Source organism: Microplitis demolitor, chromosome 5 (genome assembly GCF_026212275.2).
Source record: "Microplitis demolitor isolate Queensland-Clemson2020A chromosome 5, iyMicDemo2.1a, whole genome shotgun sequence".
In the NCBI taxonomy this organism is placed as follows: domain Eukaryota; kingdom Metazoa; phylum Arthropoda; class Insecta; order Hymenoptera; family Braconidae; genus Microplitis; species Microplitis demolitor.
Genome location: NC_068549.1, coordinates 3,567,284 through 3,584,361, shown reverse-complemented (window position 1 = coordinate 3,584,361; position 17,078 = coordinate 3,567,284). Strand labels below are relative to the sequence as shown.

Sequence of the window (17,078 nt, the reverse complement as noted above, 5' to 3'; positions counted from 1 at the left end):
CATTTACTGGCTTAGCCACCTTACGCTGAAAAATTTTCGGCGCGCAAAATTTTCTAAATCTGGGTTGAGACCTTACAAAATATTAGTAATGATATATTTAGATTATTAAAATATTATAAATCAAAGAAATATAATTGAATAAAAAATACTTTTATTTCAAAGATGTTTTAAAAATAAAAATAGTTATGAAAATTATATTTTTATGTTTTATAACGAAAAATTTTAATTGTTGGTAATATCGATGGGCAATTACTTGATATAACACTATTGCATACATATCGTACTTATCATATATTTTTGTTACTGATAATATATATACATTAAAATTTACGATAAAAATTATATTAATTTTTGATACGTTATTATAACAACTACGCAAGTTAGTGAATAGTAACAAATAACGTTTGTTTATAGTAGAACAAAAATAAATATAAGTAAGGTCGAATTTATCATCAACAGCTGCTCGATTGTATTTGAAAAATTTTTTTTTATTTTACTTACGAAAAAAAAAGAGAAATAAACAAAGTCTACAAAATATTATATTCTGTAAACATTAAACAGATAATTATGAATTGATATATTTATATACATGGCGCCATATAGCGTCCATGTTGTCTCCATGTATTCTTTTAGGAAAAATTATTTGAAATAAAACTAACAATTAATAAAAAATTAATTGATTCTATTAATTGTTTTTAGGGGTATCTAATAAATTATTTGTAAGCGAAAAATTTTTTTTAGCATCGCAATTTTTTATTTACAAAAAATTTATAATATTAATAATAACAATTTTTTTTTTATAAATATTAAATAAAAACTAAAAGCTGCATTAATATTATAAAAAAAATATATATAGGTATAAAAATTTACATGATTAAATTGATTTTGAATGTGAGAATGAAAAATTTTAGATATCAAATTGCGATGACCGAGAGACAGAAAAATATCGAAATTAAATTTTCATTACAACAGATAAAAATTTTTATCTATACAATTATTATCTGAATCGTATTATTTACGTACACTTAATTTTATAATTGAAAGTTTATTTATTTTTAATATATATTTATATTTATATAAATTCATGAGGATAAAAATCATCTTAATATTTTTTACGTATAAAATTTTTCATTATAGCCAACAGTATTTATTTACTTTTTATATGAACACAAAATTTTTTTGTCATTTTTACGAGAATATGAACAAACAAAAACAAATATATTTATAAATATTTATGTACTAAATAGTTGATAATTATTAATGTCTACTATTCAATAGAATGGAATGTTTTTAATTGGATTTTTTGTTGTAGATGAAAAAAATGGCACGTTCTATACTACAAATGTTAATTAGGCAACTTTACATAAATATATGTATATCTATTTAAAATGGGTTTAGTCATTTGATAATAGTATTAAATATTATTGTTAATTATAAATAATAAATTTTTATCAACTATAATTATTATTATTATAATTATATAATAAATAAATTATGAAATTTAAAAATGGCCTTTAATGAAACGTAATCTCAAGTATATTTAAATTGTCATAAAGGAAGATATCGATTACTTAGATTTTTTTTTTGATCGTATCTATTACTGAATTTTTTTAAATCGATAATATATATAGATATTCAATTTTATGAATATTTAATAAATATATCAATAACTGATAAGTATTTTTTTTAATGATAAATATTGTGGTTTAAAATCAATGAGTCAATTTTTAATAAAATTTAATGAAAAATATTTTTGAATCTAAAAAGTTAAACAAGTGCAACAAAGATAGTACCGTTCGTTGACTTGAGTGTGATAGAGAAAAAATTTCAGACCCCTCTTAAAAGAACAAATTAAAATTGTAAAAAATAAAAGCATCTGCTTTTTACACTGGAAAAAAGAATAATTTTTTTTGAAGACTAAAATATTAATGCGTTAAAAAATTATTTTATGAAAATTTGCACTAGTTATTTCTCGATACAAAAAGTACTTTCTTGACCAAAAAATTGTTTCATCAAATAGTACACTAGCTTAATTCAAATAAATTTCATTATAACCAATAAATATTTCAAAAATTGATATTAAACACTTTCTTGATATAAGAATTTACTTCTCTGAGTTAAAAAGCAAATTTATTGGCTCAAAAAATTATTTTTTTTCTTCAAAGGAAATTCTTTTTTCTCAGTAATAGTCTCGAGCTTCATTACGCATTTAAAATTTTCGAGAGAAAATCCCGGACGATGCGAATTTTTAAATTCAATTTTATTTGTCATATTTATATACTGAATTTTTATACCAAGTTCTTGTTATAAAATCAATAACATCGACGGAGTCTTTATATTTATATACGACATTTAAACAGTCTCTATTAATTACCTACCTAGGCAATTTATTTAAGTATCTAAGCAATAAGTAAACAGGACCAGAGTTAAACATAATTTTGCAAGTAACTAAACAGTAAACAATAAACAATTAAATATTATCAGTAATTGTAATGTTTACTTAAGTTATGTAAGCAGTATAAATAGATACGATCGATGTATTATAAAAACTGTTGACTGATACTTTCTTTTTAAATATCAATTAATCGATATAAAGTGCGAGCACTTGTTTGTTATTTTATAAATTTTTTTTTTGTCGTACAAAAAATATTAAATTTGCACGTTATTATTTATAATTGTCTACGTAATTATATTAACAATTAATAATTATCATAATTATAATTATAAAATATAATAGCAAATGGAACAGTCTTAAAGTTCACTTTTATGTCCCAATTTGGCCGGAATATTGAATATTATTATTGTTGTTGCTGTTGTTATTATTAATAATAATAATAAATTGAATTGTAATAATAGTTACACTTTGTCAGCATGCGCATGATTTTTTTGAGCCTGTCGGTGACTGATTTAATGCAAATCTTTCACCGTCGACTTGATCTTGAGCTCCGTTTCCTTTCATTATCTGATCATTTTGTAAAATCTGATAATAATTATTATCATTAATATTACAATTATTCATTTATTTATTAGTAGAATAATAGATTTGATTAAAATTACTGACCTTATTGACGAGAAAACGCGCAGCTTCTTCGATATTTATATTTTCTTTAGCAGAAGTTTCAAACCAGCCGACAAAATTTTTTTCTTTGCAATAGTCATCCATTTTACCAGGCGAGTTAGCGAGTCCTTCTTTAGATTGGTCACATTTGTTGGCTAGTAAAACACAGGGTATTGGTGATCCGTCGGGTAATTGTACTTTTGAGTCTAAATCTTGCTTCCATTTTACAACAGCATCCAATGTCGCACTTCTCGTAACGTCAAATACAATAAAGGCACCGACGGCTTCTTTATAATAAACACGGGTCATATTTCCAAACCTCTCTTGGCCTTAAAAATAATTTCATTTTGTAAAAAATTTATGTCTGAATTGAGAAATTTTAAGTGACGTTATTTACCGGCAATGTCCCATAGTTGCAGCCTTATAATTGTGTTTGGATCCCAGTTGAGTACTTTCAGTGCAAAGTCAACGCCAATTGTTGCGCGATAGTGTTGAGAAAAAAACTGATGGACATATCTTTTGATAATTGATGTTTTTCCAGCCCCAAGCTCACCAATTACTAGTATTTTGTACAAATGTTCACGTTTTTCAGTCACGCCGCTACTTGGCGCGTTATTGTGCGTCGACTAGAATTTAAAAAAATAATAATTATATTCACAACTTTTTTTTGTTTCCATATTTAAAATAATTTATTTTTTTGAAAATTAGCTAACAAATTTTGGAAACGAAAATTCCTTGACCTTTTTAGGTTTGCAAGGCTCCAATATATCAATTTTCACACAAAAAAAAATGTTATTTTCAGTCAAGAAAATATTTTTGAAAACAAACGTTTTTGGGAATCAAGTCAAGATTTTTTTGAGCCAAGAGAATTTGTCTTGGTCAGAGGAGACTTCTACTTAATCTAAAAAAATTGAGGTTTCCAAAAAAATTTTCTTGAATTAAGTGTTGCGTTAATTTTTTTAAATAATTTTTAAATTCAAACTTTTCTAACCTTAAACTATTAAAAGGATTCAAATTCACATTTTACAGTTTTAATTATTCAGTGACTAATACTGTGGCAAATTACAATTCTTTATACTTTGAAATATTCAAATTTTTGGTTTTTATTCAACCGAGATCAGGGAAACTAAAAATTTGTTTTAAGACTACACTATTATTCTTAAATCAGTTAAAATTTTTTGTACACCTCGAATGCGAAACGTGACAGTAGTCACTAATTTTTTAAATAAAGCTATCATCCGGTATTAATTTTACCCCACTTTCGAAAATAATTATACAATTATACTTTTTAAAATTAAATAAATATATAGTAAAAGTAACGGACTTTAATAAAAATTTTTACGGTATCTAAAGATTTTTTTCCAAAGCTTATGAGGAAATTTTTTTATGTCCGAGTTAATTAAAAATTTGTATGACGTATGACGTATGCTTCAATTTAACCGTAATAGTTGGCAGTCACAACATAACTGCGGAACTTTAGTAATAATAAAAATTAAAAATAAATATTAGATATTATTATCTCATAACTTAGTAATACAATAATTATATTTTACAATAAAAATAATTATTTATTAGTCTTATCTTATCTAATGAGAATTCATTGAACCATAGAATTAAATTTAAAATCATGATATTTTTAAAAATATTTATTGTAATAATCTAGTAATTATTATAAATATTTATAGTAACATAAAAATATGAAAATATTTTTAATTTAAACTGACAAATTATTTTTTAAAAATAAATAACAAACCATAAACCATTTCCATGATTTTGGATTAATTTTCCATCTACCAAAATCATAAGATTTAATTGTTTGCCAAAATTTGACATCCATTTCCATAATCAAAATTTATTTTTTAAATTTCAACCACAACAGAAAAAAAAACCATAAATTAATAAAACTCAGATTTTTAATAAAAAATAATAAATTTCTCAGAGTATAGACACTAAATAAATTACGCTCTAAAAAGACACGATAACGCAATGAAATGAAACAAAATGAATGAAAAGCTTATGTGGAAGAGGAGAATGACACTGATAAATCCCCACTATAGTATAATTCGTCGTTAAGATATCTTAATGACGAAAATAAAATTAATTAATACTTAATAAACAAAGTTTCAGTGGAAACTTTTGGGATTAAATACAAACAAAATAATTTAAACTCAACTTGAGATTCTAATGCGTAATCAGACTCTACTCATGTGATTTTAATTTTTTTTAGTCAGTAAAATATATCCACAAGTAAATCAAGTTTGTTTGACGGAATAAAATCTGGTCTCTACCTTCAATGCATTTGCATTTTTTTTATTTCTTATTTTAAAAGAAATAAATGAGGGAGTATGAGAAGCCACGAGTGGTAACTTGAAACTACAAGCGAGAACCGCAAAGTGCAACTATCGATCCGCATCATAGAATTACGCGTGAATACTTGTATCACAAGCCACATAAAAATATATAATTATTATTAATATCGAGCAATCTACAGTCACTACGTAACTGCCCGAGTATAACTCCCAAATTTATTGAGTATGATTTGAATTTAATTGTTTATAAAAATCTCTACTCTAAAACTAACTCCAGAATTTTTTGTTTATTTTTATTATCATAGAAGACATGGCGTGTACTAAATTTTTCTTATTTTCTCTTAATTATATAGATAATAGTCATATATATTCAGTCATATTCAGTGACAGAATAATTAAAGTATTAATTTATTTAAATAAAATAAATACGACCTTTTTCCCGCGTAATTTAAAAGTAATTCAAATAATGGATAAATTTACTTATCTCGATACTTGGCAATAAAAAAAAGTTTAAACCATGAAAAGTCACAAATTTAAGTTAAGACTTTTCTAACGATACCAAATTTAACAACAGTAACTAATTATATCTTTATTCTCTTAATAGTATAAATAATAATCAGGGTTTGTGTTCAACAATAAGAATAAAAGAAAAGAATTCGCGGAAATTTCCCTGTATCAAAATGACGATCGCGAGCAAATTCAAGTAAATTAAATCGAAAGACATATTCAAATATCGAATGTCATAAAAGAATGTTGAATAAATATTATATATAATTTAAAATTCAAAAATTAGTTTAAACCTCACCGAACTATCTCCACTAAATCTTCTTTGCGTATCAGTGCTATCTCCACTACTAACAGCCATTGATAAATTATTTTGATCCTCTATTGACGTAATAAATTTATTATTGTTATCAATAATATCAATACTGTGTAAATAATTATTATCAGTATCTTGCTCGTCAATGGAATCTTTGAAAGTAGTGGAAAATGAATCAAATGTACGGACATTAATGTGCCGAGATATTCCGTATATTTTTATATTGTCATTGTTGTCAATAGAACACTTTGGATCGGAGAGATTCAATGAATCACCAGAATTGTCAATCACTGTATCCAATGAATTTTCGCCAGAGTGATTTACTTCTGATGATTCAAAGTATTTTCGTTGAAATATCGCACGTTTTTCTTTGAGAAATGATAGTTTACGCTTTACTTCCACTTGCGATGATTCATCAGATCTAATTTCTTTTAGCGCTGACTCGGAATCGGATTTTCCGACGAATTTTCCTTTTTTAGTTTGGCCAGATTTTTCATCAGGCCATTTGGACAATGCGTAGGGTAGTGCTGATACTGCTTGATGTTGACCTGGTGATTCTTGACCAACTGGTGGCAGGTCTGATAAAAATTCAATTTTTGATTTTCAAATTTTATTAATATCTGGTATTTTTAAAATGTTTTGGAATTTTCTTACTAACAATAATTTATTTTACTTATAGCTACCTTGAAAATTTTTACATCATTTTTAAAAAATCCAGTATGAAAGTCAATTTTGAAAGTTATGTTTACGGTAAAAAGTATCAATGGCCTTAAATAAAATTTTTAAAAAATTGAACTTTATTTTTGAATAGTAAATTTTACTAAAAAAATATTTTTAAAATTAAACCAAATGTAAAACATAAATTTAATTATTCCGTTCATTTTTACAAAACTAATATTTGAATTTAAAAAAATAAAAGATTCAAATTTTGAAAAATTTAATTTTTGAATATTTTCAATAAAATTAATGTCAAATAATGAATGAAATATATTATAAAAAAAAAAAAAAAAAAAAAACACGTCATATGTAAATAAAAGTGAGCACGTTTTTGAAACCCAATTATAGCAGAGGCTAATAAAAATAATCACTGATTAAATAAAATGTATCGACCACATTGACCGAAATCCTATTTCCCAAAATAAGTAATAACGTTAGTAGCTAATAAGTAAATATAAAAAATAAAAATTTCCAAAACATTTAAAACCCTAGATGTCTATAGATCTCACCCGAGTCAACGAAGCTAGTCCTTATCGTAACAGACGGCGATCTTCGTTGAAGAAGAGTTGTAACAGTGGTGACTGTTTTGTCAGTAGACAAGTTTTCAGACGGTTTCTGTCGTCGATGAGGGTCGTCTGTACGTCGTTCACTCGTTGTCGTAACTAATCCCTTCTCTCTTTGCTGCCCCCACGTATTGCTTGGACTACGCCTCTCCATTGACGTCGATTTATTACTCTCCCTACCCTTTTGTTTATCTGCTGAAGATAATTTTTCATCAAACTTGTAACCCTTCTTGCTCATTACTCTTGTTCCTGATGATGATGTTGATGAAGGTTTGCTCTTATAACTTGGGTGGTAATCATGACTAGGAGATTCTTGTGATGATTGCGAACGACTACTGTCACCTTCTGGTGTCTGTCGTACTTCCGGGATCTGCTCTGTTGAACTCAGACGAAATTTATTCAAACTCAATCGCCGTACGAGTGAAGCTTTCTTTTTTTTCATCATTTTTTTAACTGGTACTTCTTCTTCTTCTTCTTGATTTTCTTCTTCGTCGGGTAATTCTACTGACGATCCTGATATTCTCAACCCTGATAAACGGGTTGATACTGTTGCTGGTGATTTTGATAACGACACTCGAGTTGTATCGTCGTTATCAACAGACTTGTTTGTAACTGTTCGGTTGGTAGACTCTAAAAGAAATCGCCGGGTGAAAAAAAAATATCTAACCTGTCAGATGTTTATTTAGGGCTTCTAATGATTTTATTAACTGGGTCGGATTATATAAACTTATTTTAAACATTCAGATTTTTTTATTTCTATTCGAAAACTTGTAATGCATGGGATAAAGCCGGACAAAATGGAGAACTTGAAATTTTTTTTTTTTTAATAGATTTGAATCTTCAAAAATTACCTTTACTATTATTTTCAAGAAATTTAAGGAACTCAAACATGAATTTTTACTAAATTTGAAAAAACTTTCTTTGCTTTCAAACTATGGTGCAAATCATATTTATAATTTGAGTTTATACGCGCGTATGCTTTGAAATTTTGTTACTAATTACAAAAAAAAAATTATTTCATTTTTTGAGGATTCCTTATTTTTTGTAAATAAAAGTATAAGATCCCGAATATTCCATAAAAAAAAATTTCATCGATGCTTTAATATTCTCATTATTCTCAGCTTTCCCTTGTGTATTTAATTATATCATAAAAAAATCAAAATATTTTTATAAGGGTATCCATTCTTTAGGTTAAATCTGTAAAATTAAAATATTATACTTTGGAAAATCTCAAAAATTTATAACTGATTACATAAATTTCTATATTTTTTTACTGCTAAAAAAAATTTTAAAGTAAGAATCTGTTGATAAACAAAAAATTTCATTTCGGTCCTTATTCAGCGCATGCGCATGCCATGTCATCAAACTTGTCGACTCCATTTTGCGTCACTTTGAATTTTAAATTTTATATGCAACGACATTTTGTCATTCTTCATTAACTTTTTAACAAATCAAATTAAATGACAGCTGAATTTGTAAAAAATTTTTGAGTCACAAAATTAAATTTCAAAAAAATTAATAATTCAATTTAATAGAAAATCTAAATCGCTATTTATTAAAATGATAATTCATAAAATATGTTAACATATTTAATGAATGGACTTCCTTATAAAAATATAAAAAGTTGCTTTCACAAAAAAATTTCCGAACGAAAAACATAAAATAAAAAAAACCTGGTTCAATTTCATCTATGGAAGGTTGCGATCCAAAGCTTTTAGTTTTCTTCCTCTTAAACAAACGATCCTTGAAGGAGTTTTTCAACCTTCCCTTTTTCTTTTCTTCCATTGATAAATTTTCGAATTTTTCAGAAGCATAGTCATTTTTAATATCACTTATGACATCTGTCTTTTCTATCAAAACATTGTTATCTTCATTAACATTAAATTCCGTAATTGTTACTGTACTCTTAGCATCATCTTCAGTAGCGTTATTACTTTCATTATCATTATTCTTATCATTATCATCCTTATCAAATGATAAACGTGCGATCACTATATCCGGCGAGCTCCCTTCATTTCCACTTTCTTCATTCATTTTAATTGAATATTTCAATTAATTATTTTCACTTTATCACTTCAATAAAAAAACCTCTCTATATCTCTATAAATATGAATATCTATAAATAAATAATTAATAACAAGTAGCTATTAATTACTTGCATAAGAAAATTCAATTCCAGCCCGTGTTGAAAAAAATTAATAAAAAAAAAAAATAAAAGCTTGTAAGCTGAATAAATTCTAGAAGTGAACTAAAATGTTTGTATAAAAATATAGTATATTGTAGGTAGAGTTGATATCATCCCCCCTTAAATAAAATAATTGTTTACATAAAAGTAGGTGACCAAGTGGGAGTAATTTTTCCCCACCCTTGCACTTTGTTAAACATGTCCTTATTATTTATTTCTGTATATATATATATATACACAGAAAGATATATTTTTTTTTGTTATATTCTTAAAACTCAGGACCTTTTGTCCCTTTATTTACCTGTTACGTCGACTATGACGTCTGATATCCGAGCCGAGTGAAAAATGAGACAATGTTTAAATTTTTTAACAGAATAGTATTACATATTTTTTATTTGTTTGATTAAATTTTTATTATTTTGTTTATTTTGAATGAAATATTGCTGTTTACTTAAATTCATCGTGTAGAAAGCATTTATTGTATTGTAGGTACATAAGAAAAAAAAATGTTTCCTTGACACTATTGAGGTAAATAATTGCTGAAGTCTTATCAATTGATAAGACATATAGCTTATAATATATATATGTATATTTATATATAGTGAAATAGTTTTTTTTTTTCTATTACTAAAGTCTACTGTTATTTAACAATCATTTCAAAATTTTAATGATAATAGGAAACTTATAAATTTTATGGATAGATTTATTTTAATTACCTCATTATTTAAATGAGCTATCAATGGTTTCCCTGTTTCAACAATATTTTATCAGATCATTATAACGAAAGCGCTGGGATTTAAGTTATTCATTTATTTAATTGGTAATAAGAATATTTATTTGCATCGTAATTGGCGATAATATGACGAAAAAATAATAAATGATGTATTGATTTTGATTAATTGGATTGAGCATTCAGAATAACCGTAATAGCTATTGAAGCATTTAAAAATAAAATTTTAGATTATCGCGATAGTTGTGAATGATTGATGGATTATTTGGTAAGGTATAGTCAAGCTTTGAGTTGCGTGACCAAATGCAAAATGCTTTAGAGCATAAATCCTTTTGGATTGTTATAATTAATTGGTAAATGATGAAAAAATTATGGAATTGAATCATTTTATTTTTTTAATACAAGTACTGTATTTATTAAGGTAATACTTAAATTTTGATTGCATATTTTAATCTGTTTTGGAAAAAATGTATTTGAATGTTTTATTTTTACAATCTGAGGAATATATATTTCGAAAAAAGAAAATTTTAGTTAAACTAGATCAGCGAAGATCAATTTTCATTCAACTTCGTGTCGCATTTAGACTTGTTGCACCAAAAAGCTTGGAATAGATTATTGATTTTGGATAATAATAGTTTCAGTTTTATTATATTTTTGAAACTGGCTTTAATTTATTTTGCGAATATAAAAATGTCATCGGTAATTTCATTTTTTATTAATTTCAAAATCAATTAAGAAAAATTAAAATACAAAATTATTATTCTGATTTAGCAGTTTCAGAAAAATATTTTCGAGTTGTAAAAACTTAGAGATGATAATCTGTAATTTTTATCTTTACAGAAAATACAATAATTTTTCGTTTTCAAAATTACTAGTGTACTCTTATATCACCGAAAAGTGAACGTTCACTCTTTTATGTTTTTTTTTTCTTATTTGGTTTAAAAGAGTACTCTTTCTACAAGTTTAATCAGTGAAAAACTGATTCGTTTAGTGGCTGAAATATTTCATTGATTCGGTATTTGATGGTAGAAGAGGGTCAGAAATGTAGCCACTCCCGAACTTCTTTCGAATATTTAATTGGGTGGCTTTTATAGTTTCGGAAGTTAAGTAATTACTTCAAATTCCCTATAATAAATTACAAAACGATCACTTGTCCCACTTTCTATTCAAAAAGTACTATCGTTTTAACCGACTAGTATACTAGTGTCTTGACCTATCGAAAAATTTTACAATGTCCAAATTTAAATAATAATGGTTACATTTAAATAATTAATGTGATAAATTCAACATAAGTAAATAAACTACGAATAATATAAAAATACAGGTCATAATAACTTGATAGTATAAAAGATAAAAAATCATCCAAGGATAACTTCAATATCAACTTCCGAAAGTATATATAATATTGCGGTATGGAAATATTGGTACATATAGATTTGATATTATTGAAGACAAAACCAACAGTGATGCAATTGAATGAAATAACATGTATTGATTGCGATAAGAATCTATACTTACTGTTGATTTGATTAATTAATCAATATCAATTAATATACATTCTTATTACCATTCCTGTTAAAAAAAAAAGAAACGTTCAAAAAAGTTGATATAAGTGAACTTCCAAGTTAGAGATAACTCTGAAATTTGTGAGGATCATTTTTTGAGCTTGAAATAAATTAGAGTATGAAAATTTTCAATTTCCTGACCTCGTTTTTGGGTAATTTTGATAAAAATAAAAAAATATTCGTAATTGGTTTTAAAGTCTTTTTTGAATATTTTCAAAAACAGCGAAATTTTTGAGTAAAATTATTTTTGCTTAAAAATACCGAAAACGTGACCAAACAATATTCATTTCGAAAAATTTTTTTTTTAATTTTTTTTCAAGTTTCAAAAATGGTCAATTCAAAGTTCAGAATTATTTCCAATTTGTAAGTTAACTTATTTCAAATAAATGGTCATCGAAAAATTAAAAGGCCAATGCAAGACATTAATTGAGAGAAAGATAGAACTTTTGTAAATTTGAAACTGGAAATAGGTATAAAAATAGTTATTATTTCATACCATTTGCATAACCATAATAAAATACTTTTCAATTCGTTTTTTCACTAACTGTTTACTTGTCATCGGCGTTAAAAGTACTGACGTTAACACTAGTTATCTTAGCATATTTAAATTCATTATTATAATTCTTGATCTTTTTGCCAGATGCTTGTGATTGTAACAATAAAATTTCAAATTATAGTTATTATAAAATATATTTAATCTGTTCCTAAATTATGTTGAATAAAAAAATATTTATTTTACAAATCATTCCTATCCAATAATATTTGAAAAAACAATGAATTGAACAAAAAAAAAAAAAAAAAAAAAAAAAAAACATTATTGACTTGAAATAAAATTAACGATGATAGTATGCGCTGAGATTAAAAAATTAATCACCTTATTTTTATCGTCATGTAAGTCCATCTGGTTTTAAGCTCTATTTGAAGTACACATATATTTTAAAAAGAATGACTGATAGGAAAAAAATTATTTTTAAAACTTATGACGAAGCGTTTATTTTAAAAATTCGTTCTGTTCTTATTGGTTTATTTTGTTTCATTATTATCATTATTTTTATCAACATATTTGCTTTTCCAAAGTTACGTTATTTTATTGTTTTTAACTGAAAAACACGCGAGGTAAATAAAGTTTAATATAATAAAATATTGTTGATTATAATGTTTCAGTAAATACTCTCTCAAAATGAATCAGTGAAAAGTACTTTAATCAGTGAATATTTACTGATTTATAAAACTTTTCACTTACTCATTTTAAGAGAATAAATATTTGGTAATTGAAAGTAATTGTTTCTAATTTCAATAGAAATTTTAATGTATAAAAATATGGTTTTAATAAATATGTAAATAAATAAATGAAATAAGATAGTGATAGATATTTAATCCACTTAAGAAAGATTAAAAAAGGGTGAATATAAATTATATATATATGTACATACATATATATAAAAGAAAATTTCAAGTCGATACCGTTAATAAAACCACACAGAATACTTTTTTTTATTACTATAGAAATTCGATCTTAAGACAATATATATATATATATATATATAATGTCTTAAGATTAAGATATTAAATTATAATGACTTTAATAATGAATGAGTCAAATTTCAAGAAAAAAAATTTCATTAAATTTCCGATATTTAAATCTCATTTTTATTACAATTCAGTTTTTTTTTCACTTCTATAATTTAGTCTATTTTTTTAATGAAATCTATCGCATTAGCGAAAAATTCATAAATGCATTCACTTTGGTAAAAATAGTATCGAAGTATTGTCTTTTTCTTGTCGAATCTATAAAAATTTTAATAATATTTTGATTTATTCTTTTAAATCGATAATTTAAGTATGATAGGAATAAAAGCCACAATATTTGAATAGATGTTTTTCTCAAACATACAATAACATGTCGAAAAATAAATTAAATCGAAAAACCAGGCAACGATTTGACCCGAAATGACCCATATACATGTGAAGTATATAAACAACTGGATATGAAATCTTAAATTTCAAGTTCAAAAGTAAAAGTTTTATTTATTTAAATAAAATAATTCGTCAGCCAAATTAATGATAATTAATTATCAAAACAATTATTGATTTTATTTAATTTCTCTTTATAATTTTTTTTATTTTATGTTTTTCAAGTATCAACATACTATTTCTACTTTAATTAACGTACATGATTTCCTACAGTCTTAATTAACGACTTTATTAATTTAAAATTGAGCAATTAATATTTATTCGTACGAATTCAATTATGCGATTACTCGGGCTCAAATAAATTTTATTTTATTTTTTTAGTAAATTGACATTAATTGAACTAAGCAAACTTTAAAACTGCACTAAGTGAAAATAACACTTTTACTTATAAATATTTATCAATTAAAAAAGTTAATTTCTCTATAGCAATCAAGAATATTTTTATTTTTGTACCAATAATTTATCGACGGAATACAAAACATTTTATTTTTGAATAGAGTTGTTTGAATTGTTTGCTCATTTCTCTGCGGTCGTAAAAATAAGCATCAATTTTTTTTTCAAGATATTTGTAAAAAAAAGTAATTAATAAAAATAATTATCGAGTCAAAAAAAGCTATACAATATTTTAATATAATTAATCTATGGGATTTCGAGAAGATGAGACACCTAAACTTTTTGTTTTACTCTCAAAAAAATAAGTAACTTCTTCGCTGCACCCATACAATAAATGAAAATTCAAAATGATGCTAAAGTTAGCGGACAATTAACAATTTTCGGATTTTTTTTGACAATTTAATTTAAAAAAAAAAATATGCACATGTAGAAAATTAAAAAAACTATAAGTGCAATTTTCCGAACTATTTTTTTTTTTTTTTAATTGTCGTTTTTAAAAAAATCAAAAAATTAAATACCTAATTTCAGTATGATTCTGAAATTAGCAGACAATTAAAAATTTGCGGATTTTTTTTTCGACAAATCAATTACAAAAAAATAAAAATAAAAACATGCACATGTAGAAAATTTCAATTTGTAATATTTTCAAAAATCTAAAAATTATTTGACGTCGGCTAGTTTCGTATTTCAGTTTCATAATTCAAAAAAATGTATTTACAGACAATTTTGAATTTTCAGCTTTCTGTGGTATTTTTAGAAAACGTTAAAAACTTTTTTTATTATTCCACCTTTTGGTGATGAATAAAAAGTCGATTGCCATCCTAAAATTTTAATTAGTTTCTTTATTTATAGTATTGATATTGATTACTTGTAATCACATAAATATATTAATGATAATTGCGATTATCTCGATACGTCATACAAAATTTTAAATTAATTATGACCTTAAGAGACAAATAATTATTTTGTTTTTGTGAGATAAAATAAAAGAAAATTCAAAATTTAAATAAAATTGTTTTTCACTTAAAATAATATTTTTTTTTTTTTCGTAAAAAAATGGATTTTCGAAAATGTTAGTCACGTTTATCAAATCTTTCTTCTTAAGATTAGATAGTAAAAAAATATAAACACGTAATCTTTTATCTCCCGACATATCGACGCCACCAAAATATATTTTTATTTAAATCTCTAGCAATATCGCCAATAAATATAATATTCCTAAAATTTTTCCACTTTTTTTTATTAATATCCATATATTTATGATATATTTTTCTACCAAATATATATAAATAAATTTAAATGTATAAAATAAGCATCACATATTTAAATGTTAGTAAGAAATTTTTTTTTACTTTTCGATAATTTATTATTTAGTGAATTTTAAATAATCGCTAAGTATTGATTTGAAAAATTTGAAAAAAATCCCGCCAATTGGTTCAATAATTCTCAGTATTGTAATCTTTACCACAAACAAAAATTATAAACTGTTGAAATAAATAATAATAAACAACTTACCATTTGTGAAAAAATCCACAGGCAATAATATCAGTCGTAATATTTTTTTCACAGTAAAAAATTCAAAAATATTATTTTTATTTATAAATAATAATTTTATAAATGTTTAATAAGTATTTACACTGCGTTGTATCGCGTGTGTCAATACAGCTGAATGACTTCAGCCATATTGTTAATTTTGATTCCTTAAAATATCAAAAGCGGCGTCTCTGTCGGTAATTACATAACATTGAATTGTACTTTCTCTCTTTACTGCATTGTAAAAGTTTAAATTTAAATCATCTTTCACCAGATAACACTCGTCATATCTTTTGATGAACTTTAATATCATTTATTTTGAATACTTTTATTATAATTCAAATGATAATTGATAATTACACTTAATTTAATTACTATTACTAAATTTAATTATAATTTTTAAATTCACATTTTATTTCCCGGTCATAAAGGTGGCAGCACCTTCTGGGCGAAAAGTTTTTTCTTTATTTATTTAATTTTTATTATGAATTTCAAAATTTATATAAAGATCCTAATGTTGTATAGATTTTCTATGGATTTTCTCTGAACATGAAAACATTTTTTTTTTTTTTCTTAAGGGTAACCGTTAAATAGAATTCTTTTAATGTTCGAAACATGAAAGTAGTAAAATAGCTAAAAAAAAAAAAATTTTTTATAATTTGGAATAAGTAGAAGTTTTCAGTGATGTCACAAGAATTTAATAATCATTTTATACTTTCGAATAAATTTATCACAGTAAATTGTTAACAATTGTGAGAGTATAGAGACTCACGAGGTTAAATCTAAGTATAGAGTTAAGGTGAAGGGAAGGATGAAAGTATAATTATATCAAGTGAAAGTATGTGTATTATATATTATGAGACAGTTTCAATTTATTTATCTATTGTTTAATTGATAAAACATATGCACAGTTCAAATTATTATTATTATTATTTTTATTAGTGACTTCCTGCGCGATAGATTGAATTTAATGAAAAGAATTTAATTACTTTATAATATTAAGTATAAATAATATATTTTGAATACTAAAGACCGATTTGAAAATAAATTCAATTCTCCGATTTCTGATTCTGAATCCGAATTAAACTGAATTAAAACGAATTTGAAATTTTGAAATCGGTTTTATTCTGTTCAATTCACATTCAAATTTTCAATTCAGTTAAATTCTGTTTTGCAAAATTCGACAGAATATAACAGAATTAAAATTTTGAATTCAGTTGTTTAATCAGGG

The 17,078-nt window shown here is 24.6% G+C and overlaps 1 protein-coding gene across 3 annotated transcripts; it reads right to left on the bottom strand.

Moving 5' to 3' along the window:
- Positions 1-255: 255 nt before the first annotated feature.
- On the bottom strand, positions 256-15,984 carry LOC103574360 (ras-related protein Rab-32). 3 transcript variants are annotated; one of them, XM_008553796.3, is made up of 6 exons: positions 9,141-9,648; positions 7,414-8,097; positions 6,173-6,765; positions 3,456-3,684; positions 3,062-3,387; positions 256-2,980 (listed from the first exon to the last, which is right to left on the bottom strand). In XM_008553796.3, the coding sequence occupies exons 1-6, from the start codon at positions 9,499-9,501 to the stop codon at positions 2,867-2,869; spliced, it is 2,307 nt and encodes a 768-aa protein (XP_008552018.1). In that variant the 5' UTR covers positions 9,502-9,648; the 3' UTR covers positions 256-2,866. The 3 variants fall into 3 exon arrangements, with proteins under 3 accessions (XP_008552018.1, XP_014300842.1, XP_014300850.1); XM_014445356.2 differs by lacking the exons at positions 6,173-6,765; positions 7,414-8,097; positions 9,141-9,648 and adding an exon at positions 4,812-5,053 and having other exon boundaries at positions 805-2,980; XM_014445364.2 differs by lacking the exons at positions 6,173-6,765; positions 7,414-8,097; positions 9,141-9,648 and adding an exon at positions 15,830-15,984 and having other exon boundaries at positions 807-2,980.
- Between the last annotated feature and the right edge of the window lie 1,094 nt (positions 15,985-17,078).